At 46.5% G+C, this 26,763-nt stretch overlaps 1 protein-coding gene across 9 annotated transcripts in view; it reads right to left on the minus strand.

Annotated features, from left to right (window-relative positions):
- Positions 1-26,763, minus strand: part of TNRC6B (trinucleotide repeat containing adaptor 6B) — a 260,830-nt gene that overhangs the window by 184,794 nt on the left and 49,273 nt on the right. For 6 of the 9 annotated variants that reach the window (XM_075912508.2, XM_075912457.2, XM_075913231.2 and 3 more), the window contains one exon: positions 10,305-10,372. The exons of 2 other annotated variants lie outside the window; for them this stretch is intronic. In XM_075912508.2, coding sequence (XP_075768623.2) covers positions 10,305-10,372 — 68 coding nt within the window. Of the gene's footprint in view, positions 1-10,304; positions 10,373-26,763 lie in introns of those variants that run through there. One more of the 9 variants, XM_075913070.2, reaches the window with a different exon arrangement.

Genomic DNA, 26,763 nt, shown 5'->3' on the forward strand with positions numbered 1-26,763 from the left:
CGTGAATTGTTGTTGGAAGTATGCACCCCAACCTACCAGTGACATGTCCATAGTGATCTGTGAGGCAGTTGATCTTGGTAGAAGGGCACCCCTTTGCAGAGGTTCTGTGCTTCGGTCCACAATTGTAAGGAGGTAAGGACTTTTGGAGGGAGCGAAATGTGCCTGTGGATGTTGTAGCTGGCTCATGTACAAATTGAAGAAATCCAGTGTTGAAAACTTCAAAAGCGCAGTCTGGCATGTGGGACAACATATATAGTGGCTGCCCCATGAGTTTGAGGCAAGTTAAGATGGGGATGATTGGGCTGGTGATTATGATCGTGACAAAACTTCTTATATTGTCAAATCCGTGATTTGGGAGACTGGCGCATGCTGTTAGGGAATCTATGCGAGCCCCTATGAACTCTAGGGATTGCGTTGGGAGGAATGGATTTATGATGGTTGACTGAAGGGAGGCCTTTGTGAATCGGATCATGTCCCTCGTGGTCTGTTGAGAGGGACCTCGGACAAGGCAATCGTCCAAATAAGGGAAGACTGTGATACCATTTCATCTGAGATGTGCTGCTGCAACCGCTAGGGTCTTGGAGAAGACTCTGGGGCAGAGGAGAGTCTGACTGGAAGGACTCTGTACTGAAAATGGTCTGAGGCTACTGTGAAGCATAGGAAACACCTGTAATGCATGATACAGTAAACTTCCGATAATTCGGCACCTTTAGGACCCAGAGGATGCCGGATTATCAGATGTAGCCCCCCTTCCGATAGTCCGGCATAAGGGGGTCTAGGGTGGTGTGGGGGGGGATGCCACCCTAGACCCCTCATAGCACCCGCTTCCAATAGTCCGGCTCTGCCCCAGGCGTCCCCAATTCAGCCGCTGCTGGTCAGTTTCAGCAGCACCTGCGGCAGAGCAGCTGGGGTGCTGCCGGGTTGGCCCGGTAGTGCCGCCCCTTGGCACTGCGAGATCAACCAGGCAGCACCTCATTTGCTCTTGGGGACACCTGGGGCAGAGCAGCTGAGGTGCTACCGAGTTGGTCCCGCAGCGCCAAGGGGCGGCACTACTGGACCAACCCGGCAGCACCCCAGCTGCTCTGCCCCAAGCATCCCAGAGTCAGCTGCTGGTCAGTTTCTGCAGCGGCTGACTTGGGGACGCTGGAGGCAGAGCAGCTGGGGTGCTGCTGGGTTGGTCCGGTAGCATCGCTCCTCAGTGATACTGAACCAACCTGGCAGCATGCCAGCTGCTCTGCCCCAGACGTCCCCAAGTCAGCCGCTGGTGAGTTTTTTAAGCGGCGGCTGAATCGGGGCCAGCTAGGGTGCTGCCGGGTTGGTCCCGCAGCACCGAGGGGCAGCGCTACGGGACTTACCGGCAGCACTCCAGCTGCTCTGCCCCCGGCTTCCCTGATTCAGCTGCTGGTCAGTTTCAGCAGCGGCTGAATCGGGGAAGCTGGGGGCAGAGCAGCTCCAATGGTCCGGCTACCCGGAACACTTCCAGGTTCCTGATGGTGCTGGACCATCAGGAGTGCCGGACCATTAGATGCCGGACTAATGGAGTTTTACTGTATATTGTGAAGTGGAAATATGCGCCTTTGAGGTCAAGGGCTGCAAACCAGTCCCCCCTGTCTGGTGCTGGAATTATCGTGGCAAGAGTAACCATTTTGAAGCATTGCTTGTGGAGTGTTTAATTGATGGAGGTCTAAGATAGGCTTGTATGTATTTAATTGATGGAGGTTTAAGATAGGCCTCCAACCCCATTCTCTTTTTGGTGAGAAAGCAGTTTGAGTAAAAACCTCTCCTTTCATATTGTTCTGGGGCTCGTTCTACGACTCCTATACTGAGAAGGTGTTGAAACTCTTGGAGGAGCAATGTTTCATAAGAGAGGTCCCTGAAGAGGGAAGAAGTGGGTGGGGGGATTGCTATGAAAGGGACAGAATATCCCCGGCTGATGATTTCTAGAACCCACCGATCTGTGGGGATTGCTGCCCATTGATTGTAAAAGGGGCACAAGCGGTGGTAAAGTATGTTGGACTCGCCTGGTACTGGTGTGGAGGTGAGATCAGGCACACCCTTAACCAAATTTTCAAACATGCTGCTTAGAGACCTGCATCGTAGAAGAGCAGTTGTTTGGGGCTCTTCTGCATTGGTTTCGTGGTCGGAAGCGGTTTTGTTCAAAAGGTTGATAGTATTGTTGTCTGCCAAACACTTTATTCCAGAGTTTTTAGTAGGGTGTGTAGCGCTTCCTTTAGTAGGGGGGGAGTGTACATCCCCAATGTGCATAAGGTGGTGTGCGAATCTTTGCTAGACTGCAAGGCCTCATCGGTTCCTGCAGCAAACCATTTGGCCTTTTCAAATGGCAGGTCCTCTTCTTTGGCCTGGAGATCTTTAAGAACTCCTGCTGCTTGAAGGCAAGATGCATGTCTCATTACTACAGATGTTGCAGTAGCTCTTGTTGCAGTGTCTGCTGCGTTGAGGGCCATTTGTAGAGCTGTACAGGATATAGTATCTTTCTCTTTAACGACTGCTCTAAGGATAGGACCCGTGTCATCTGCGAGATGCTGCATATGCTCTGTTACTGTAGCATAATTATCAAAATCATGATTGGCAAAATGGACTGTACTATGCCAAGCTGAAGGGTTGAGGAGTAAATTTTCCTCCCAAAGACAATCAGGCATTTGTGGTCTTTGTCCTGTGTACGTACTTCGTGTTGAGGATTTTTGGACCTTTGATTTGCAGCATCAACCACTAAAGAGTTGGGTTGAGGATGTAAGTATAGAAAGTCCATGCCTTTTGATGAGACCAAATACTTTCTATCAGCCCTTTTACTGGTTGGGGGTCTGTGGCTGGTGTTTGCCATACTTCATCAGCTGCCTCAAGTATTGCTTCATCTAGAGGCAGAGTAATTTTGGATTTTGCAGAGGGCTGCAGGTTCTTTAAAAGCCTGTGGTATTTTTCCTGCACCTCTGATAAGATGATCTCCTGACTGACAGCCACTCTTTTGAATAAGTCCTGAAATTGTTTGAGGTCATCACTAGGTGTTGGATCATTTGGGATAACCACTTCATCAGGAGCAGAGGAAGAGTTATCATTTGGTGGCATATCTGATTGTTGGATAGTTGGATCATCCTCATTACTTTCTCATGCAATTTAATCATAACCCATCCCAAACATGATGGACTGCCTCTCTGCCCTAAACTGACAAATCAGAATTATCATCAGCTTCATAAAAGTATGAACTGAAAAAAGAGGCCAAAGGAAACCACTGAGAATTGGTAATGGAGTCTGCAATTCGCAAAATGTAGGTAGAATTAATGGTGAGATCAAATTGGGAAATGGGAACATGATTTGTAAGATAACAAAAAGCTTCAGAAGAAATCTCTTGATTAATAAGGGCCTGGTACTCCATAGCTGGGAAAAATCTGATACATATGGAGGAAAACTGAAAGGGGAGAAATTTAAGATTACCTCTGCCTACAGATTCCATTTGGGTGGCCTACTGATAAAGGATGAGAGTAGGTGTTCAACTGCTCTACTGCATTGCTGAGAAAGGGGTCATAAAAAAGCAGAGTTAATCAGATCATATACGCTAAGGGCGGCAAAACAGAAAATAGAAGGTCCGTTTGCACTGGCAGTAGTAGTATAATCTAGACCAGTGTTTCTCAACCTGTGGTACAAGTAGTCTTAGGGGTACATGAGAGAAGTCTGGGGGTATATCAACAACTGAAATTTGGAGAAATCTGAATTTTTGTTTTAAGTTTTACAGCGCTTTATTATTTGTGTACTTTTTACACCCAAAAATCTCATTGCCCGCCCAGCCATGATTAAGTTGTTTAAACAAATGTGTTGCAATGGTAGAAAAAAATGTGTGTCTGAAAACTGTAGGTACTGGGGGTACTTATATATTAAAAAGGGGTGCTTTATAAAAAAAGGTTGAGAAACACGGATCTAGACAACTTTGCTGCACCTCAAGGGAAAACACAGAGAAAAGAGTAGTAAAACGGTAGATTGGAGCCTTAGCCTGCCTGCCCCCACCCACACAAAAACCCAAGGAGAATTCAGATGACAAGCTGGCATCAGCATTTTGGTAATATGGATCAGACTGGTCTTTTGTATCCCTGAGAAAAGCTTACGGAAGATGCGTTAAAGTTGTGGAGGAATGGCCTTAATCACACACTTAGAAGGAACCCATCTGAGAAAAGAATCAGCATAGAAAAGCCTTAGGCTTTCCTAGAAGAATCACAGTTGGTTACAAATACTGGAAATCTAAACCATTTCAGGGTTTTTTTATTGTTTGGTTTCAGAGTCATCATTATGATGGGAGTTGATAGAAGTTCAAGTTCAAGACACCAAACACAACAGGGACTGAGCTTGTGAACTAAGGTCTTCCTTGCAAAAACTGGGTATTGTGGCAGTGAGAAGGTCCCCCGTCTTGAGCTCTTCCTAGCCCTTCAGTACCATATTTCACATCAACTAGGAAAGAAACGTGGCTAGTGACAACTGGCTTGTATTCTCCAAAATGCCAGGTCTTAGCACCAAACTTCTCTATGCCTTGCATCCCAATGCTTACCTGCTTCACTGCTGCAGAGACTGGAAGGAAAAATCTCTGAAAAAAGCTTCTGCCTGGAGATACAAAAGAGAAACTTTGGGGAACTACCTTCTACTGTAAGAGACCAGGAAATTAGAGGTGCAACCAGTACTGTAAATTATTCCCTCTTGAGGCATGACTTCAAGAAGTTAAGAGAGGGGAAAAAAAGACAAGTGGCCCTTCCATGCTTGGAAGACTATTAAAAAAAACCTTCATTACTCAGTGAATTACAGAGCAACATGTCCTCAAGAGATAGAAAGCTATACTTCATCTACTGGAGGGATGTACCTAATTATTGCCTCTTGAGCCTAAAATGTTACTCATTAATTCACAAGGGAGAATTGGTGGCTTGTAACTGCTTCTTCACCATTCACAGTTGACTAAAAGAGACTGTGGTCATTTCTCCTTTATACTAACGTTGTGATCCTCAAACTATGATCCTGAACTATTACTATGGCTCTGAAGTCAACCTAGAAGTTACAGACAGCATAAAAGAGAAATGTCTGCTACATCAGCACCATGGCTGGCATGAACATATCTACGCTCAGGTCTCCACAGTGGCTTTCCAGTTTCTGCCAAGTGCAATTACAGAAGTTGGAGATAATCTTTGGAGCCTTAAAGTCAAGGACATTTATCTGAGAGGCTATTTCTTATTTTATGCCCAGTGATGGGAAAAAACAGCTGTTACCTCAAATTTGAGCACAGTACATCTGGAATTTTTAAAGACACTTCAGACTCAAATACAAATCCCACTAAATTTCAATGAGATTTGGGCACTTCTCTCTCTCAGGCTTCTTTGAAAATCCCAGGCTATATGTACAGAAGCAGGTTTCTTCAATTGAGAGATCCTACACCTTTGAAATTCTAGCTATATTCAGTGGAGCAAGACTGAAAAAAGAATTCATCAACAGTTTTTCTTCCATATTTTAAACTTCTATAAACATAGCAGCTATTGCTGGGGCACCAGATCATGTTCGAAATTAGCAAAACACAGTTTCATTCAAAATGATCATAAAACACTCATGAACCATTCATATCCTTTTTTCCCTCCAAGCAATGAAATGCAGTCACCTCTGGAACAAACCATAACAGCTATTATACAGAACCCAGAAAAGCTACTGAACAGTTTAAAACAGGAAGTGAAAAACATTTTATCTAAAACAATCAGAATTTTAATTTAGTAATTATATAAAATAGAATTTGTCCTAGACTCAGGGATTAAAAACCTAAACTTCATAAAAAGTTCACAAAGGTTCTTTAATGAATACACATGATCAGGACTTTAGTTTCCAGAGTCCTCTATTGAAAAAAAAAAACATTGCCAGAAGCATTATTCACCCAAATAAATATCTGCACTGAGACACTGGTTAATACTGACTGAAGAAAAAAGTCACCTACATTATGGATGTAAGTAAACAGTTGACTACCTGATAAGCCTAGGCTTATCAGACAGTCGAGTCATTACTCAACTAGTTGCTTCTCCCCTCCCCCCTCTCTTGCCCCCCCCAACCCTTCTGTGCCAGAGGCAGCAAGGGGGGGGGAGGGAGCAGGAGCCGGTGCTGGGGAAAGCCATCTTAAAAGCCAGTTCCCCCCAGCACTGTCTCTGCAGGGGAAAGAAGGCAGGCCAGAGGTACAGCAGGGGAAGTGGCATGAGCAGGTCCCCTTGCCCTGGTCCCAACTGCTGCACCTCTGTCATGCTATATTTAAAAGAAAGGGCTTTTACCCCGAAGGTTTGTTGATACATTCAAAAGGCAGAGGCACAGTGGGAATAGTGAGCACTCCAACCCAGAACCTCACAAACCTGTTTGAGAGACTTGCAACCTACGAAGGGCTTCAATGTCCTCATTCTTCAAGTATGCACTACAAAATTTCTCTAGTTGATAAAACGACGAGGAGTCCTGTGGCACCTTATAGACTAACTGAAGTGTAGGAGCATAAGCTTTCGTGGGCAAAGACCCACTTCGTCAGATGCATGGTATCTAGTTGATACCAACTCTATAGCTCCAGTAAAAGTGCTTGATTACTTCATTTTCTTTCTGGTTTTTAGTAAGATCTTTAATCTGTGGGGATACGTCTACACTTGCTCCCTATCTCAAGATAGGAATGCAAATGAAGCCGACCGAAATGCTAATGAAGCGGGGATTTAAATATCCCGCGCTTCATTAGCATAATCTCACCAGCACGCTATTCCAATCCCCAGCTGATTCAAACCAGGAAGTGCGCTCTGGGCTGCGTTAGTTTGAATCAAACCCCTTGGTTCGAACTAATGTTACTCCTCAAAAAAGGAGGACATAAGGTTCGGGTATGTGGGGCGAAGGAGTGTTATGGCAGGGAACTGGGGATGTGGGGGTGCAGGAGTCTCAGGATGTAGGGGTATGAGGGTCTCAGGACAGGGGTTCAGGTGTATGATGGGCTCGGAGCACAAGGTTGAGGTGTGTGGGGGTGCAAGAGGGTTATGGCAGGGGGCTGGAGATGCAGGGGTGCAGGAGTCTGGGTTCAGGCATATGAGGGGCTCAGGTCAGGGGCTTCTAGTGTATGACGGACTCAGGATTGGTGTGGGGGTGCAGGAATGTTAGGACGCTGTGGCCAGATGGGGGCTGGATCCTAATTGGGGGCTTGTTGGCCTTGCTTCATTTTTAAATAAAGTAAAATTTTACATGCAACACATAAGGTTTCAACATGGTTTTTATTTATGGCAGGGATAGAGAACCTTTTTTGGGTTGGAGGCCACTAAGTTTGCGTGAAGGAAGCAGTTGTGACCCGAGGCACAAGATTGGGGTGCAGGAGTTTGGACTGTGACCAAAGGCAGGGAATTGGAGTACAGGGTCTGGGAGGGGGCATGATAGACTCAGGAGGGGGGCAGAGGGTTTGGATTATGTGAAGTGGGGGGGCTGGAGTGCCAGAGGCAGGCTCTGACCTGGGAGACTTACCAGTGAGACTCCAGCCCAGCACATTTCTCAGGGGCCTACCCTGCCCCTCGCACAGGCTGCATGGCCATTTCCTCTGTGAATAGGAGCCTGAGGGAAGGGAAGATTGGGGATCAGTGCTTCATATACTGCTTGGTCTTGAAACAAGCAGCTTCCATTGGCCAGAAACTGGCCAATGGGATTGTGCTGGAGGTGGAAGCAGCTGTAAAGCACCATTTCCACCTCCCATCTGGGCTCACAGTTTGTGAAACACGAACAGCCCAGCAGCCCCTTTTCTGAGCAGCAAGTGTGGGCAGGACAAACAAGGTAGTCTTTCTGGGGGGCTCCCTGCTGTGTCTGCAGACCAGATTGTTTTGTCCAGCACCAGTGTGGGCTCCCTGCCAGGAAGGATACAAGCGGGATTCCGCAGGGTCTGTTTTGGGGCTGGTTTTGTTCAATATCTTCATCAATTATTTAGATGATGGCATAGAATGTACACTTATTAAGCTGAGAGGGGTTGCAAGTGCTTTGGAGGATAGGGTGAAAATTCAAAAAAAACTAGACAAACTAGAGAATGGTCTGAGGTAAACAGAATGAAGTTTAATAAGGACAAATGCAAAGTACTCCACTTAGGAAGGAACAATCAGTTTCACATATAGAATGGGAAGCGACTGCCCATGAAGGAGTACTGCTGAAATGGATTTAGGGGTCATAGTGAATGACAAGTTAAACATGAGTCAACAGTGTGACAACGTTGCAAAAAAAGCAAACATGACTCTGGGATGTATTAATAGGAGTGTTGTGAACAAGATACAAGAAGTCATTCTTCCCCACTACTCTGCGCTGATTAGGTCTCAGTTGGAGCACTGTGTCCAGTTCTAGGCATCATATTTCAAGAATGATGTGGAGAAACTGGAGAAGGCCCAGAGAAGAGCAACAAAAATTATTAAAGGTTTAGAAAACAGGAGCTATGAGGGAAGACTGAAAGAACTGGGCTTGTTTAGTTTAGAAAGGAGAAGACAGAGGGGACATGATAACGGTTTTCAAGTATCTAAAAGAGTGTTATAAAGAGGAGAGAGAAACATTGTTCTCCTTGGCCTCTGAGGATAGGACAAGCAGCAGTGGGCTTAAATTGCACCAAGGGAGGTTAAGGTTAGACATCAGGAAAGACTTCCTGCCTGTCAGGGTGGTTAAACACTGGAATAAATTGCCTAAGGAGGTTGTAGAATCTCCATCACTAGAGATATTTAAGAGCAGGTTAGACAGACACCTGTCAGGGATAATCGAGACAGTTCTTGGTACTGTCATGAAGGCAGGGGACTGGACTTGATGGCCTCTTGCGGTCCCTTCCAGTTCTAGTGTTCTATGATTCTATGTTCCAGCCCAGTTAATGTCTTTGGTTCAAGCCCAGGGAAACGGTCAAATTTGTAGATGAATAACAATTTCACAGGACTATTCATTTTTATACAGTAACTAATAGTATATTCACTGAAGCAGAAGAAAAATTGTGTGTGGGTAAAAAGAAATCCAGATGACTAAATCAAGCAACATCCACAATAAAGTATTGTGATTATAGTACAGCTGAACAACATGACTATCCTTGTTTTTTTAGCTGAGGTGTCAAACTTGTATTTTATACTTGTACAAATCTTATTAGTAACATAATTAGCACAGGATGTTCTTTAGGGAAAGCTCTATCATTCTACTATGTATTTTTACCACATCTAGCACAATGGGTCCCTGATCCTGACTGGGGCCTCTGGATACCACTGTACAATAATACAAATAATTTGGTAAGGAACACTGCACACTGCCAGTTTTTAATATTCTCTCCAGTCAAAATGGTTCTGAGAAGGTAGATTATAAGTCTATTGAAAAGCTGCAGCTACAAATCAGGTCAGCTGTGAAAGAATTCTCAATTTTATTCACAGTAAACAAAGGCAGCAACAAAAGCAGAGCATTCTATTTTGATAAGTCCAAAATAATACCCCTAAAGGTTATTCTCTGCAGTCATATATATAGTTTCACCATTAAGTCTCTTAGGAAGTTAACTTCCACTTTTTTACATTATCTGCTTAATTTCAAAACATTTCTGCTTGTTTCAATCACTAAAAATTTGCAACTCTTCTTCAATTTATTGTGATACCAATATGGACAGGAAAAAATGGCAACAATTCCTATGAAAAGTTTGGCTCATTTCCACTATGCATCTGCTCAGTACTAGAATCTCCCTGAGTTCATCTTGGCAATCTAAGAAACAACTTCAGTCACAGAGGTAACAGTCTGTGTTGCTAGCTTACTAAAAGCATACGACAAGAATCAATTAAATAACTTTGAAGGAGTGTATTAAGGGTGAGATCACTCTCCTTTAAATGACAAAGTGACACTGGAATTGTATGTTTTTTTAGAAGTTACTACGGTCTGGCTCTGCCAAAGTCCCAAGATCTTCCAAGCCTCTACAAAGTGATAAGGCGAGAAAGGACAATCACCACAATATTGGCACTGGCTCGAGCAAAAAAAAAAAAAGGTCTCTGCTATAACTAGAACATCCATCATTATAGTATCATTAGCAGAGGGCTTTGTACTCCCACAACCAAAGAAAGGTTTCTAGATTTCCACCAAGTAGAAGAGTTTTCTCAATGCACTTCTTTCTTTGAGTACATTTCAGCATACTGATTTTTCAGTCACTAGCTACTATGAAAATATGGGTATTCAAGAAACCAAGGGAGAGCACCCCAAGAACAACCAATGCTTCCGGCACGTTTAAACAAGAGTGCTACCCACCATTTACTATGGTAAGGCCCTTTTTAAATAAACGTGAGACTCACTGTTTGTTTTCTTCACCAGGAGGTGGAGTCTTGCCATGCCCTTCCATTACAAAATCCTCATGTTCCATCTGCAAAGGCAAGCATTGCAGGTCAGAATTCGGTGGAGCAAAGTGCATGTCACCCTAATGTGGCATTTTTTTTCCACATATCACAACTTTATTTCAGTGACTGGTCCACAACAGACCATCTAGATTCTAAACCAGGGGTGGGGAAAAAGGTCCTCCACGGGCCAGATCTGGCTCATGGAGGCCCTGCCGCTCCCCCTGCCCCCAGACCAATCAGGTCATGGGAGCTGGAGGAAGTACGGGAAGTCTCCTCCCACCCTGTAAGGAGTGCGTGGTGCTTCTAAGTGCCACACCCCTCACTGAGGTGGAGTAGACTTCACACGCTCCCCCTGCCCCAAGCTCTGATTGGCCTAGGGGTAAAGGGGGAGGAGGCAAAGTCTCCTACCATCCTGCAAGGGGTGCGGTGCTTCTAAGCACTGCACACTCCTTGCAGGACCGGGGCAGGGTGGGAGAAGACTTTGTGCACTCCTCCCACCCCAGGCCAATAAGAGCTTGGAGATAGGGGAGAGCACGTGAAGTCTCCTCCCGCCCTGAGAGGGGTGCGGCACTTCTAAGCCCTGCATGCTCCCTGCAGGAGGGGGACAGGGTAGGAGGAGATTTTGTGTACTCCCCTCCACTCTCAGGTCAATCAGAGCTTGGGGGGAGGGGGAAGGGTGTGAAGTCTCCTCCCACCCTGCCAGAGGCTCATCACTTAAAGTCAACTGCCAACTGCTGCTCAGCTAGTGGTTGACTCTAAGCGCAGCACTCCCTTGCATGGCAGGGGCAGGGAGCGAGAGACTTCATGTGCGCCCCGTCCCCAGACCCTGATTGAGCTGGGAGCAGCAGGCGGGAGGCATGCAAAGTCTCCGCCAGCTGGCAGTTCTCTGGGCAGGGGGGGCAAAGACTTTGTGCTTTCCCACACCCCCAGACCAATCAGGGTCGGGGGGAAAGGAGGGAAACAGGGAAGTGTCCTGGCCCTGCCCCTTCCACCTGAGGCCCCACTCCTTTTAGGGCAACCTAGAGCCACTTCAAAAATTTCGGAAGTGGCCCCCAGTCAAAAATTATTGCCCATCCCATTCTAAACAATGAATGCACACCTTCACTCTTCTTACTGTTGTACCATTCCGCCTGTGTGTTCAACAAAATAAGAGCTTCCAAAGAGGAAGGATGGTTTAATGTCTAAAGCAAAACAGCAATAGTCAAAAGGTCTAGATTCTGTACCTGCCTCTGTCATAGACTTCCTGTGTAGCCTTGGCCAAGCACTTTATCTTTCTACTTCAGCTCTCTATATGTAAACTGGGAATAAAAATACTTCTCTATCCCACAACATCTTTAAAGATTAATTAACATTTTAAAGGACTTTAGGATCTGGCAATGAAAGACACAGAATATATTTTGTGAAACAAAAACACAGAATATATTTTGTGAAAAATAACTTTTTGTATTAACAAAGCATTAGCTCATAATCATACTGCCACACACTGTAGCCAGCAGAAGGAAAAAAAACTTAAGTGAGCCTTATACAAATGCTGTTCCAGTGATAGCATAAGGTAGGCATTTCCTCTGGATCTCATGATAGAAGATTCGAGGACACTAAGGAAGTTTTCTGTTTAATTATCTTATATTCTTCTCCACAATTCCTGTGTGAATTTTAAACCATTTCTTAGGCCAGGAAATCAGAGCACTCAAACACTAAATCTAAACCTCATCAATGAAACAATCATATTTCAGTTAACTCCCTCTGGGAGAATTTCCTGAACAGGCAGCAAAATGTTTCCCCTTTATGGAAAAACCACACATACATTTATTATATATAACTAGAGCTCTAAATGGATACACAATTTGTATCTGCATCTGATCTGCAAAAATGGCCAATGGATGAAGTGGGTATCTGCAGATTTGTAGGGATCTATATATCAACACCAGAACATACACATTTAGCAACCTTGCACACTATGTGAAGTAAGCTAGCCACACGGCAATACTGGATATACCTTGTAGATGCCATTGTCAGACATGACAAATAAAAATCAACTGAATGATATCCACAAAAGAAAGCTATGAAACTGATGGCAGGGAAAGGGTAAAGTGCATTAATACAGGAGGTAAAGGTAACCTGTTTGGGGAGTTCTTTGGCAAAAAACAAAACAAAACAGTAGGTAATTCCCAATCATATTTCAGTATTGTCAAGCAGCGTCAAAAAATTCACTTATGCGAGGCACTGTCTGAATGACATTTACAGAGACAAAAATGACATTTACAGAGACAAAAGCAGCAGCATTATTGTCTTGGTAAGCAAGAACTCCTGAACAAGACCACAGATATACCGTAAAAGATCAATGAGATATATGCAAGAACTGATGTTCAATAACCATGTATTCCTTAAACAAAACGGCTACGTCTAGACTGGCATGAGTTTGCGGAAATACTTTTAAAGGAAAAGTTTTTCCGTTAAAAGTATTTCTGCAAAAGAGCGTCTAGATTGGCAAGGATGCATTTGCGCAAAAGCATCCGTGCCAATCTAGACGCATTTTTGCACAAGAAAGCGCCGATGGCCATTTTAGCCATCAGGCTTTCTTACGCAAAAAATTAAACTGCCTGTCTACACTGGCCCTCTTGCGCAAGTATTCTTGCGCAAGAGGGCTTATCCCTGAGCGGCAGCAGGAAAGTATCTGTGCAAGAAGCACTAATTTTGTACATTACAAAGTCAGTGCTCTTGCGCAAATTCAAGCGGCCACTTTTGCACAAAATCTTGCCAGTCTAGACGCACTCAACATGTTTAAGAGTGATACATATTTACAACCGTGACTATTTAAAACATTACCAAAACATTGGTTATTTTTAAAAATGTTTGAAAGCCAGGAAATTCAGACAGTTTTTCAAACAAGCCTAATGTCCATCCATGTATCCCTAAATCATTGGCTAGCATTAAACACTATTCATATATATTTCTGTGATTAAAGCTTTCTAGCATTGGAAACCAACTTATCAAGATGGGCAAGGTGAACCATGAGGGCTGTTTATAGATATAGCTCTGTGTGTATACAAAATTGGCATACACATCCAATCCTCTAGCCCACTGGTCCCCAACCTTTTTAAGCACAACATCACTTTTTGAATTTAAGTGCAATCCAGGATCTCTCTCAAACCCAAATCCCCTTGCCCCACCTCCTTCATGCCCCTTCTCTGTAGCCCATCCACTGCTCACTCCATCTTCTCTCCCACATTCTCCCTCCCTTTCACCAGGCAGAGGGATGGGACACAGGCTCTTGGGCCGAGGGATTTGGAATGTGACGGGCTTTGAGCTGGAGTAGGGGGTTCAGGGTGCAGAAGGGGCTTCATGACCAGGGCAGGAGAACTGAGCTGGCTCCAGCGGGACACTGCTTATCTCAGGTGGCTTCTGGATGGTGGTGCAGTGAGGCTAAGGCAGGCTAACCCTAGCCCTACACTACTCTCAAAAGCAACCAGCAAACTCCCTCCATCCCAAGCCCTGTTGTGCTCCCCCTCTCTGTTCTGTGGAGATATAATACAGGGTGGGAGAGGGGCACCCTGACATCAGCACCCTCCTCTCCCTCCCCTGCTCTGCACCACAAGCAGGAGGCTCCCAGGGAGGGGCAGCTCCAAGGCAAAGGGCCAGAGATATGCAGGAGGGGGGAGGAGGGGCAGCTGAAGTGCTTCGCTTGGTAGCCTCTTGGCCAAACTAGTGAGGATCACATGTTAGAGGCTCCAAGATCTACCAGTAGATTCCGATCTACTGGTTGGTGACCACTGCACTAGCCACACACATGATCCACAGTACACTTTTTTCCCCCATTCACACTGCTGGAGTCATAGCAGCAATGGTATTTTTCACCTTAGCTAACAGGCTTAATTCTCAGGCTAGCAGGTGTAAAATTTTTCAAGCCCTATTCTAAGAACCTACATGGGAGAATTCTTTCAGATTGATCCTGCATGAGTTTTAATTTGGGCAATGCCAAAACTGTTGTGAGTAATACCAACACTTTTAACAGTTGTATCATGAAGTGGTATCTGGACCAGACATGCATTTACTGAGACCTAGCGAGATGACAATATAGGGCCAGTTTTGGAAATAGTCTTAGTTACTCAGTAATTCGACAACCTTGTATGAAACCAAGAGCTCTGGTTTGACAGTTATGTCATAAATGTTAATTTCAAGACAGCCAAATGAATAGCTAAGTCCATCTCACATGGCCATTTCATGTGCCACTGTAGTGAGACCAAATGTCTCCAACTAGTGTACAGGCCACGAGATTCTAAAGAGAAATTCACAGTTTCCTCTTCCAAACTGTGCTGGCTGTGTTATTGGAGACTTTATGAATTGTCCTCTGGCATTTTAACATGAACAACCAAGTCAGCTTGAATAGATACATGTGTTTTCCTACAAGCAATGAACTGTTACACAGTGAACTGAGAAGAGAGTGTGCAGAGTAGATCAGATGTTGCAACATACTCTGCAAATCTTGTTCAATTATTTCAGATATCAATGTCACCCATTTTGGAAGGTCCAAACAATTCTGTGTATTGTAAGTGTACTACGTCACACTTACATCATTATTAGAATCTAGTTCTGCATGACCATAGACTTTCCTTCCAGCCAGTATACTGACCAATTTGCCAACAGCTATTTTACCTGTTAGAGGGAGATCTTGAAGTACTATACATTATAATGCAGGAGTGGGAAACATACAGCCTGTGGGCCAAATCTGGCCCACCACTTGCCTTGTTCTAACCTGCAAGGCTCAAGACTTGTGCCCCGCTTCCCAGCTCCAGTCATGCGGAGAACAGCATGGCTGGAGCACCAGTGCCAACTCTTCCCCACTGCAGCAGTGGGGGTGAGAGAGGAGTAGCCCCAAGCCTCATGGGCCTAACTCCAGGCAAGCCACCAGCCGGATCCAGCTCACAGGCTCTGCCTGGTAGGGTTGGGAGGACAACAGGAAGGAAGTAGCTCTGCACACTGCCACCTGTTGCTTCAACTGGCTAAATGGGAGTGATGGGGAGTAGTTCCTACAGGGGGCACTGACCTGCAGCGCACATCCATACAGAACCACATACACCCCCCAAGGGCTGTGCCAGATAAGCACCTCCAACGCCTGCCCCTACCTGCACTCTCCAGACCCCCCCCCTCCTCCTGCACCCTCTCTCCCTTCCACACCGCCCACCCCACTCCTGCACCTGCACCCTTCCTCTTGCCCAGGCTCTGCAGCCCCCCCCCCCATTAGACCCTGTAACCCCCACCCATAGCCCACTGCTGCATCCTACCTTCCCCTTCCCAAACCCCAACCACAAGCTCACTCTTGTATCCTTCCTCCTGCCTGGATCCCATCCCATTCCCCAGCAGCCCCCTCACATGCATTGAATTCCTCATTTTGACCCCACCTCAGAGCCTAGGGGGCCACACAAAATCTACTAGCTCCAGTCCCCCTAGTTTCCGGGGTGGGGCTAAAGCAAGGGTGGGCAATAATTTTTGCCCAGGGGCCTCTTCAAAAATGTTTGAAGTAGCCCCTGGCCACCCCAGTAGGGGGAGCCCCTGGCCACCCCAGAAGGGGGAGCCTCTTTGCCCTCCCTTACCATTAGGCACCCATGCCCTGGAAGAGGCTTGGCACAAACCCCCACCCCCAAGCCAATCAGGGCCTGGAGGCAGGGGAGCACGCAAAGTCTCCTCCGGCCCTGCGAGGACCACGTGGCACTTTGAAGTGCTGCCGGCTCCTCGCAGGGCCAGGGCAGGACGAAGGAAGCTTCATGAAGCTCCCCCACCCCCAGGCCCTGATTGGCCTGGGGAGCATGAAAAGCCTCCTCTGCCGTGCCTCCTCCCACCCCCGCCACCCTACTGGGCAGGGGCAGAGCGGAGAAAGTTTCAGGTGCTGCCCTGCCCCCAGGCCCTAACTGGCCTCGGGGTGGGGGAGCAGCAGGGCCTCCGCAGGCTGAATCCATACGTTTGGCGGGCCGGATCTGGCCCAGGGAGGCTCTTTTGCCCTCCCTTGGGCTAGAGGGTGATGAGGGAAATGTATTTTTTTCTCTGCTCTTCAGTTGGGGGCCACATCTGTGAGGGGTTTGTTTTTATCCTCACTTGGCGGCTAGGTCAGTGAGAGTGCTTTTTTATTATTTTGCCTCTCATTTGTGTGTGGCCCCCGACTGGTTTTTTCTGTGGGTCAATGGTCCCCAACCCAAAAAAGACTCCCCATTCCTGTTCTAAGGAATAGTAACCATCTTAAAAACAGCTGTCAGTCCTTCCAGTTGACATTCCTAATGAGTTTGTGTCAGGTTCTTTACAAGTGAAAGGGATCTTCTCACAAATAATGTCACCAGAGAAAAATTAATGCTCTATATGGTTTGTCTCTCGCAATGAATGTTTCTGAAACTAATTTACGTGACTTTCTGGGTTCCCACCAACCGTACTTTGAACATTGCCACCTTGATTACATAATGCAAGTAAAGTATCTGTATGCTGTCAGGGCTGTTCCCCACTCTCGCACTCTGAGTGCAGAAGGTGGGGGGCCCGCAAGAGAGCTTAAAAACCTTGTCTCTACAGGCACTGGTTATCAAAAAATTTCTCCCTAGGATCACAATACTCAGATTTTGAGGAATTGCTGCCACTGTCAAGTGATTTTTTTATTCCTAAACCTGGGGGTGAACACTTGAACCCACCTCAGGGGTACCCCCAAGCTCTTTTGGGGCTCTTTTGCCCCCAAAAGAGCTCAAAAAAAGGAAAGAGAAAAACAAGCTGCAGTCTCTGGTACCCGACCCCTCAATTGGAGGCACGCAGATACACACAGAAAGATGTTCCAGGACACAAGAATCAAATCATCACATTAAAAAAAGTGATTTTTATTACAAGACAAAAGATATAGTTGATAAAGTATAAACTTGGTTGCTAGATGTTACATAGCAATTAAAGAAAACACATTAAAACACAGAAAAATCTCTGGGACCAATGGTTAGGTGGTAAAGGAGGAAGGGAGGCGCAGATTCACACAGAGTAGTTCAAACCAAACCACAAAATCAAAAAAAATTGCCCTGAACACGACTAGATTCACTTTTCCACTTACTTAAAATTTTCTCTTCGTTCAGTCCACTCCCAAACCCCATATTCCTTGGAGATATGGTAGTCCTGCCTGGATTTAAATCATTCTGCATGTCTCAACTCCTGGTTTTTCTCACCACACAAAGAAAACCAGCAAGAAATCTATACCCAATTCAAATTTCAACACATCTCAATTGGTTCTCCCAGCCCCCTGGCCAACACCTTTACTAGCTACCTGACTTTAACCCCTTAGTCACTGGGTGCTGGTCAGCACTCCTCTTGTCCATAACATATGTATATTGTCAAAGCCTTTCTTGACAAGTGGAGAGGAGCAGTATGTGGAAGCCTGCTGTCAATTTCAAATCTCTACAGAAATGAGGACTAAAAATAGCATAGTTTCTCAATTCCAGGTATGCCTGGACATATCATCATTTTGCTTACACTGCAGACCTCTTTTAAAACTTATACATAATAAATCTATAGGTTTAGATTTGGGACAGTTGGCCAATTTAATCATACTGAGCTTCAGAGTGTCTTTTGATAGCATGGACCATACATTGCTGCGTTAGTGACAAGTAAATATATAACTGGTTCTTCTGGAGTCTGTCCTCCAGCAGTTCAAGTCATGCATACCTATGCTACAAAGAATCAGTCATTGACAGTGGACAGTTATTTGTCATCACTGAAGGACTAGATATATAACATCCCTGAATAATCTATCCTATTCTAGGTGTTTCTGCATGTCTGTGGTTTCTTGGCTAGATCATTGTAATTTCTATTATGTTGACACTTCATTCTAGCTCATAAAGATCAAGGTCTTTCTGTGGTTTGGAAAAGTGGGGTAGAAGAGTGCATAGGACAAGGGTGAAGTTTAGTGCAAACAATCTGGCAAAAAGGAACATTAGGGTCAGAATAAATTGGAACAAAAATAATTAAATATTAAACAGGAAATATAGAATGGTGGAACTATCTACATGAAGCCCTTGCCATTTGTGGGGAATTGTTCTTAAGATTATCACCAATGATGAAATCTGTGAATACTGGAGGAGGATTTGTGTCATGAACACCTCAACACACGATCCAAACTATAATGCTAACTAGAGTTTTACCTGCTGTTTCAGAGTCAAACTACTTCAACTTCAAAACAATAGATTTCCAAACAAAAATCAAACAGATAATACAGCACAGTAAAATCCTTAACTGAACACTAATCACCCAAAACAGTTCTTTGAACTTGTTTCCTGTGCATCTTCTTGTTCTTCTGGGATGGGGAAATTAAAAGGAGTGGGGTCATAAAGGAACATTGTGATGGGAAACTGTTTAGACTTTTTCTTTAACTCATTTAAAGTGTCCTGATATGGCGGCGTTGCAGCTTCAATTTTCCTTTTAACTTTCAGGCTCCGTTCCATTTAGTGATCATACACAATACATTGTCAGTGAGTTGTTGCATCTGAAGAGCTCAGCCAGTATTTCTAAATTTAAATTGAGTTTTTCTGAGGTTTCTTCTCTTTCCTCTTAGTCTTCACTATTTGTCATGAGTTCTGCTAGGTCCTCATCAGTCAATTCCTCTGAATGCAACTCAATCAGTTTTTCAACCTCCTGTTCTTCCATATCCTCCAAAATCTCCCCTTCAGAATCACAGGCCATTCTCTCAATCCTTTGATCTCTTCATTGACAGAGGAGAGATCATTGATCTAAATTGACAGCTTCCTTCCACAACTTTCTCCAATAAGCACTGATGGTTGATGATTTTTATTTCATTTAATTGATCGATTCCTTTATGTTAGTGAAGCAGTTCATATGTTGTAGTAAAGTCCGTCCAGTACTTCCTGACATCGAGCATTTCAGCAGCATCCAGTGCAGTATAAACCAGTGCGAAGGTGTGCATGCTGAAAACCACTTCAACCTCAGAATGGGAAAATTGCAGAGCGGTTTGTGGGTGGCCTGGCACATTGTCTAAGATGAGTATCACCTGGAAGGGCACCCCTTTGGACTCCAAGGCTCCACAGGCAGAGAGGCCTGAAAGGGAATCCTGGGGAGCCAAGACAAAGGCTTACTGAGGGACTAATAGGAGTGAAGCTCTGCAGGCTAGGAAGCCTAACAGGAATCCTGGGGAAACTGGAATATGAAAGGGGGTTGAATTTGTTTCAGGCAGACCAAGCCCTGACCCCAGAAAGGACCACAGGGAAGTCCTCCAGGTAGCTAAAGAGGCGACAGAAGAAACCTGCCAATCAAGGGCCAGGGAAGCCTACAAAAGGAGCTACAAAGCTCAGCAGCAAGTCAGTGGCTCTGGAGCCCTCAACAGTGAAGACCGGGTGACTGGCTGGCTATGGGAGCAGCAGTACCATGTTGAGACTGAGATAAAGCCCCAAGATAAGGACAAAATAGTTATCTTCAGGAGGGGAAGCCCTGGAGGCATCACTCTCATCTGAAGTGGTGTACTCTGGAATGGGTTTGGGATATACGGGATGTAACTCAGCAGAAGGGCTGAGTTACCCAAGTGGCTTTCAACTAACAAACTGAGGCAGTGCAAGAATCCGCAGTTGGCCAGACAGGGGTGCTCACATGAGGTGAATGCCACTTCATTACAAGGCCATAGTTACAAGATGGAGAACTATCTTGAGAAGCAGTGACTCTGAAAATGGTGGATAATCTGTTGAACACATGAAGCTATGGCAAAAAGAACAAACATAATCGTTGGTTGTGTAAACAGGGGATTCTTGAGTAGAAGTAGAAATGTTTCACTTCTGTAGTTTGCACTGGTGTAACTGCTGCTGCAATAGTGTATCTAGTTCTGGTATCCAAATTAAAAAAGATGTTGATAAATTGGAAAGATTAGATTGAACCCGGAAGAGCTGGGTTCGGGCGATCTGTGCATGCGCAGAATGATCTGCGTATGCGCAGATCGCCAGACAGCGCGGCTGGCGAGTGGGGATCACCGCGGTTCAGCGAGTCCTGGCGATTTTCATTATTTCAGCTATTTAAATCTGAAATGTATGTATTTGTGGGGGTCCGGACACACTGAAAGAGTTGTGTGGGGGAGTGTCACAAAGTTACTGTATGAGGGAGTTGTGGTACAGCTACCCTTACTTTTGCAATACTGCTAACGATGATATTGTCTTCAGAGCTGGGAAACTAGAAAGTAGTGGCTGCTAGCCAGGGGCACAGCTCTGATGGCAGAACAACTACCAGCAGAAGTGAAGAAATAAGCAGGGCTTGACAAACCGCAGCAAAATCTACTCACCAGCCCCGCACTGCACATGCGCCAGACCCGCATTGCGCATACGCGCGCCGCCGGTGAACGGGGCAACCAGCTGAGATTCACTGATTTGTCGAACCCTGGAAATAAGGATGGCATGGTATGGTGTTTCCACCCTCATTTCGGCACACCTGCCTACACAGCTAGTTCCTCAAACAGCAGCCACTATCTGGCCATTCAGCTCTGAAGTCAGCAGTGCAAAAGTAAGAGTGGCATGTTATGGTATTGCCACTTTTTCCTTCTGTTCTGCTACTCACGGGATGCTGACTTCAGAGCTGGGTGCGTAGCCAATAGCCATGCCCCTCCAACCACCCAGCTTTGAAGTCAGCCCAGAAGTATGACAATACTGAGATCCCCCTAATACAACCTTGTGACTTCCTGTGCAATTCACTTTTTTCTCAGGTATCTCAATTTGAAAAATGCTGGGTTCCCCTGTGAAATCTATATATAATTGGGTAAAAGCACATAAAAAACTAGATTTCATGGTCCATGATGTGTTTCTCATGGCCATGAATTTGATAACCTTAGCAATTAGAATGATTAAAGGATTATCAAACAAGCCTTAGTGGCAGGCTCAGGGAGCTCAATTTATTTAGCTTTAAAAAAAGGATGTTAAGGGTTGATTTGATTACAGTCTAAGTATTTATATGGGGAACAAATGTTTATTAGCTCTTCACCCTAAGAGAAAAAGGCTTAGCATAAGCCCATGTCTGGAACTTGAAGCTAAATAAATCCAGACTGGAAATAAGTTACACATTTTGAATGGCATGAGTAATGCCAGGTCTACATTAGATCTGGAAGGCCAGTTAAGGTACGCAACTCCAGCTACGTATTTTACCTTACCTTTAACTGAGCATGGTGCTGTCTTCACAAAGGGAGGCCAACAGGCCAAAGGCAAACACTCTCATTGGCTTCCCTTTCTCCTCACAACTTCAAGGAGTACCAGCGCCAATCAGGGCCACCCTCAGAGTTCAATTTGGGGGTTGTAACTAGACCTGCTAAATCAAATGCATGAAGACAGATCTCTGGTGCGACAAGTGAAGATGTGGTATAATTTAACCATTGGAACAGCCAGAACATAACAGACATACTAGGTTAAACCAAAGGTCCATTAAGCCCAGTATGCGGTCTTCAGACAATGGCCAGTGCCAGATGCCCCAAAGGGAATTAAGAGAACAGGTAATTATGAAGTGATCCATTCCCTGTAGCTCATTCCCAGCTTCTGGCAAACAGACCTTAGGGGCTCCAGCTATAGACACATCCTCCATGAACTCATCTAGTTCTTTGAATCCTGTTATAGTCTTGGCCTTCACAATATCGTCTACAAAGAGTTCCACAGATGGACTGTGTGTGTTGTGTGAAAAAAATGTTTCCTTTAGTTTGTTTTAAAACTTCTATCTATTAATTTTATTTGGTGATCCCTAGTTCTTGTTACGAGAAGGAGTAAACACTTCCCTATCTACTTTCTCTACACTAGGGATGTAAGTGACTAGTCGACTATCCAATAAGCATATGCTTATCACAGGGGTGAGCAATAATTTTTTGCTAGGGGGGTGGCCACTTCAGAAGTTTTTGAAGTGACCCTGGGCAGTTCAGGAAGGGACAGAGCCTCAAGCAAAAGGGGCGGGGCCTCCAGTGGAAGGGGTGGGGCCAGGATACTTCCCTGCTTCCCCACCCACAGACCATGATTAGTCTGGGGGTGGGGGGAGTGCCTTTGTTCCCCCCCCAGAGGTTCCCTCTAGGCGCCCATGTCCCTGGTGGTAGAAGGAGACTTCGTATGCTCCCTCTTCTGCCCGCAGGACTTGGGGGCGGGGGAGCGTGCAAAGTCTCCTCCCACCCTACCAGGAGCACGAGCCACTTCTAAGTGCCACACGCGCCTCACAGGGCAGGGGCAGGGTGAAGAAAACCTTGCACGCTCCCCATACTCCCAAGCCCTGATTGGCCTGGCAACAGGGGAACACACAAAGCTTCCTCCCACCCTTCCAGAAGCGCATGATGCTTCTAAGCACCGCATGTTCCTGGCAGGGAGGAGAAAACTTCATACGCCCCCTTCTGTCCCCAGGCTCTAATTGGCCTGGGGCTGGGGGAACAGCAGAGTCTTTGCGGTCTGGATTAACCTGCTTGGCCAGATCCAGCCCACGGAAGCCCTTTTGCCCACCCTAGCTTATTGAATAGTCGACTCAACTAGCAGTTTCCCCCCCCACCCCTTGCTGCCTCTATCAGAGGGGCTACGTCAGCTCCATCCAGGGCTGCTTGCAAGGCAGCATGGGAGACCACCCTGGAGAGGGACTTAAACTCAGGTCAGGAGTCCTGAGAGAGAAATATGGTGAACTTGTCAATCGTGGTCCAGATGTTATAGGCATAGAAAAGAAGCAGAACCTGGTCATTCTCTATGTGGAGCTGCAGCCCTCCCCAGGCATAGACCTTCCTACACAGAAGGTCCATCTTTTTGACATCTCTGTTCTTAGGGGTTGGCTCCGGCTGCCCCTGCCTCTCATGCTGATTTACCGCCTGGACAACCAGGGAATCTGGGGGTAGATGGGAGAACAGGCATTCATTTCCCTTCTTGAAACACAAAGTTAACGTCTTTCCACCTTCTTATTGGTTGGTGGAATGGAGGCCAGGATCTGCCAGAAGTTCGTGATCTTAGCCAAAGTTTAATTAAGAGACAAGGCTACTCTGGTAGGGATGTTGGATTGCAGAATGTGAACCATCAGGTCAGAGTCTCCAACATCTCTCTGGCTGTACCCCCAGTCTCTGAGCCAGCTGGCAAAGGAGTCCTGGTGAGCCCTCAAGTCCATGGATGGCATTGACAGGACGGCCTCTCCGAGGGGCTTGCCTGGAGATGAAGATGAGCAGCCTTTTAGACCGACATCTTCCAGAATACAGGCCTGGGGGAGCCATCGGGGAGGTAGCCAAGGAGACCACAGTTGAGGCCCGGGCTGTGGGCAGAGCACTGACCCCCGAAGCTCTGGGTGAGGCCTGGCCCAAAGGCAAGGGAAGCAGACTAGCGGGGTGACTGATGGTCGAGCCCTGAGTCCAGAGTAGACCGACTCTGGCCTAGAGGGTCCCGCGCCCTCTGACTGGTGGTAGGCCAAGGGAATCCAAAAGGGCCACTGAATAGGTGCTTGCCATTGCGGTGGCCATGACTGCTGTGCTGACTGAACAGGCGTGGGTTGGGACAGCCAGGGCTGCTGCTAAGGCTGTGCAGAAGGACTCTGGCACCAGAAGCAGTTCTGGGAATAAGATCGGTGTGGAGACCTGGATCTGGAAATCCACAACGAAAAGACTGACTTGGCCTCCAAGTCAGTGGAGTACTCAGAGGCCAACCAGTGTAGTGCCATGGCAGTGGCAATCAGTGAATTGCGGCTAGTGGCATGCCTAGCCATGGACTCAGGCTTCCCCAGTGCTGAGGGGGTGGTGGCATAGCAAGCCCAATGGCTGGCCCAATGATAAAGGCATTGCTGCACACCTAGCTTAGGTTGGTGCCAGTGCTGAAGAGAAGATTGGTGCTAAAGCTGGTGTGGTCACTGGTGCAGGTGCTGGCGCCAGAGCTGGTGCTGGTGCCAGTACCGCGGTTGGACGCGGTGCTGGGTCTACTGACAGAGGCTGTGCCAGTGTCAAAGCTGTCAGCCCTGGGACAGACCTGTAGTGCACCCTCGAGGCTGATGCCAAGGCACTCGGTGCCATAGCATCAGCATGGTGCTGTAGTGATTCTCACTCCCTCTTCGAGGCCAACACCAAGACCAGGGACAAGGTTTGTTCAAAGAGGTCCCTCATGGCCTCAGAACTGTCCGGCATTGACAGCTCCAGGAGATCTTCCATTGGGCTGGATTCCCAGTGCAGGATGGGATAAGGTCAACCCAACCTCAAAGGTCCAGGTACTGAGCCCCCTCAGTGCCCAGTGCCCCTCCTGAGGGCACACTGTCAGCACATGCTGCAATGGAAACCTGCCTCTGCTTGGTCTCTATTTCATCTGCAGCACTAGGGATTAATATCGGTGCCGGGGAGGCCTGCAAGCGGCCAGGTACCTCGCGCACCAAAGCCAAGATGCTCTGCGTGGCCGATGTGGGGTCCGACGCCAGAGAGAGAGCCACCTCCATCAGCAGACTCTTCAGGCGGAACTCCCACTCTGTGTGAAGCTTGAACCCTCTGCAAATTTTACATGACTCAGAAAGATGGGCCTCCCCAAGGCACTTTAAGCAGGCTATATGGAGTTCCCCACAGGGCCTGAAGCATTGGGGCCCAGGCATGCCCCACAGCAGGTGCTGGGAACACGAAGTGAGTCTCCATGCCAGAATAAACTACTTACACTAATAACTATTTAAAGACGATAACAAAACAGTTAACAGGAACACTAACCAATCTACAAGAACAAACTAGGTGAGACCTGCAAGTGCTTCTTAGCAGAGCAAGAGCAGAGCACGTTTCAATGACTGACCATCAAGAGCAGTAAGAAGGAACTGAGAGATTGGAGGGGCAGCAGGGGTATATATTAGCCAATATAGAGCCGCCACTCCAGGGGGATCCTCTGCTGGCCCAACGGGTATTGCTAAGGGAAAAACTTCTGACGACGTGCACACGTAGCGCACGCTCACCTATATGGAATAGACATGAGCAATCACTTGAAGAAGAACTAGGCATGTGAAGGAATAGTCAACTATCCGATAAGCAATAGCTTATCAGATAGTCAACAGGATAGTCAACTAGTCGCTCCCCGCCCCTCCCCCCGACCCTTGCTGCCTCTATCTGATAGAGGAACCAGGGTTGGGGGAGAGAAGAAGGGGATACTTCAGATGGGCAGCACCATACATAGCCCCGGGCTAGCTGTTCTGTGCGGTTCTACTGCTTTGAAAGTCGTGGGGAGCACAACGTCAGGCTCCTCACAGCATTTCAAAGCAGCAGTGCTGCATGGAGCCCTGGATCAGACCCCAGGCTCTGTGGAGCACTGCTGCTTTGAAATGACGCATGAAACCCAGGATCAGCTAGGGACTCCCCAGCTCATCCCGGGCTCCGCACAACGCTGGCGCTTTGAAATGCCACGTGGAGCGTGAGAGCAGCTGGGAATGCCACGGCGCATGGGGTCAGCGAGGAAGTTCCCAGCTGACCCCAGGCTTTGGCACTTTGGCCTCTGAAGTGTAGCAACAGCCCTATGTCTGTTGCTACACTTCCAAAGTGGAGGCACCCTATCGACTAATCAAATAGTTAATGCAAAATGCATAGACTATTCGATTAGTCAATTACCAGATACTTAACATCCTTAAGAAGAACGCAGCATTATATCTTTAACTCACAGTGTGCCTTTTTCTATAGTGGACTCTAGGATGGAGATACTGCTCGTCCCAGTCTTCCAAGTCCAATTCAGCCCATCCTTTCCCCCTTTTTAAACTGTGAGCAGCTTGCATAAGTATTTACATATGCCACCTCCTAAAAATCATTATTTCATTATCTAGTGCTAGCTTAATTTTGAAGGTCAGGGCAGACATATAAGCCAGAGTTCTTCATTGCTTGTATTAACAGTCATTTAAAAAATACACCAAGTCCAAGATGATTCACAACCACAAAAACAAAAACGAAAAGGGAAGTTACTCACCTTGTGCAGTAACGTAGGCTCTTCAAGATGGTTATCCCTATGGGTGCTCCACCTTAGGTCTTGCAGCGCCATGACACATCTGGACAGAGATTTTGCTACCAGTGCCCTCCGGTGTGCCATGCACACGCAGGGGTCAGCACACACAGCTCTGCTACCTCACAAGCACGGCAACCATTCCCTTCAGTTCCTTCTCTTCCCTGGAAAAAGTATGACAAGTCCGAAGCAAAGGGGAGGAAAGGTGGATGGTGAAGCACCCACAAGGGACAACCATCTCGAAGAACTTATGTTACTGCACAAGGTAAGTAACTTCCCTTTCTTCTTCGAGGAGTGTCCCTGTGGGTGCTCCACCTTAGGTGACTATATAGCCATACCCATGAACAGACGCAGATGCTAAGGCTTAATGATTATATTGAACTTTGGAGAGAACTGTCAGTCCCAACTCCATGCCCCATTTCGCATAGGTGTCTATGGCATAATGTCTGGCAAAAATATGTACAGAGGACCACATAGCTGCCCTGCAA

The sequence above is a fragment of the Pelodiscus sinensis genome, chromosome 1 (genome assembly GCF_052426305.1).
Source record: "Pelodiscus sinensis isolate ZL-2025 chromosome 1, ASM5242630v1, whole genome shotgun sequence".
Taxonomy (NCBI): Eukaryota; Metazoa; Chordata; order Testudines; family Trionychidae; genus Pelodiscus; species Pelodiscus sinensis.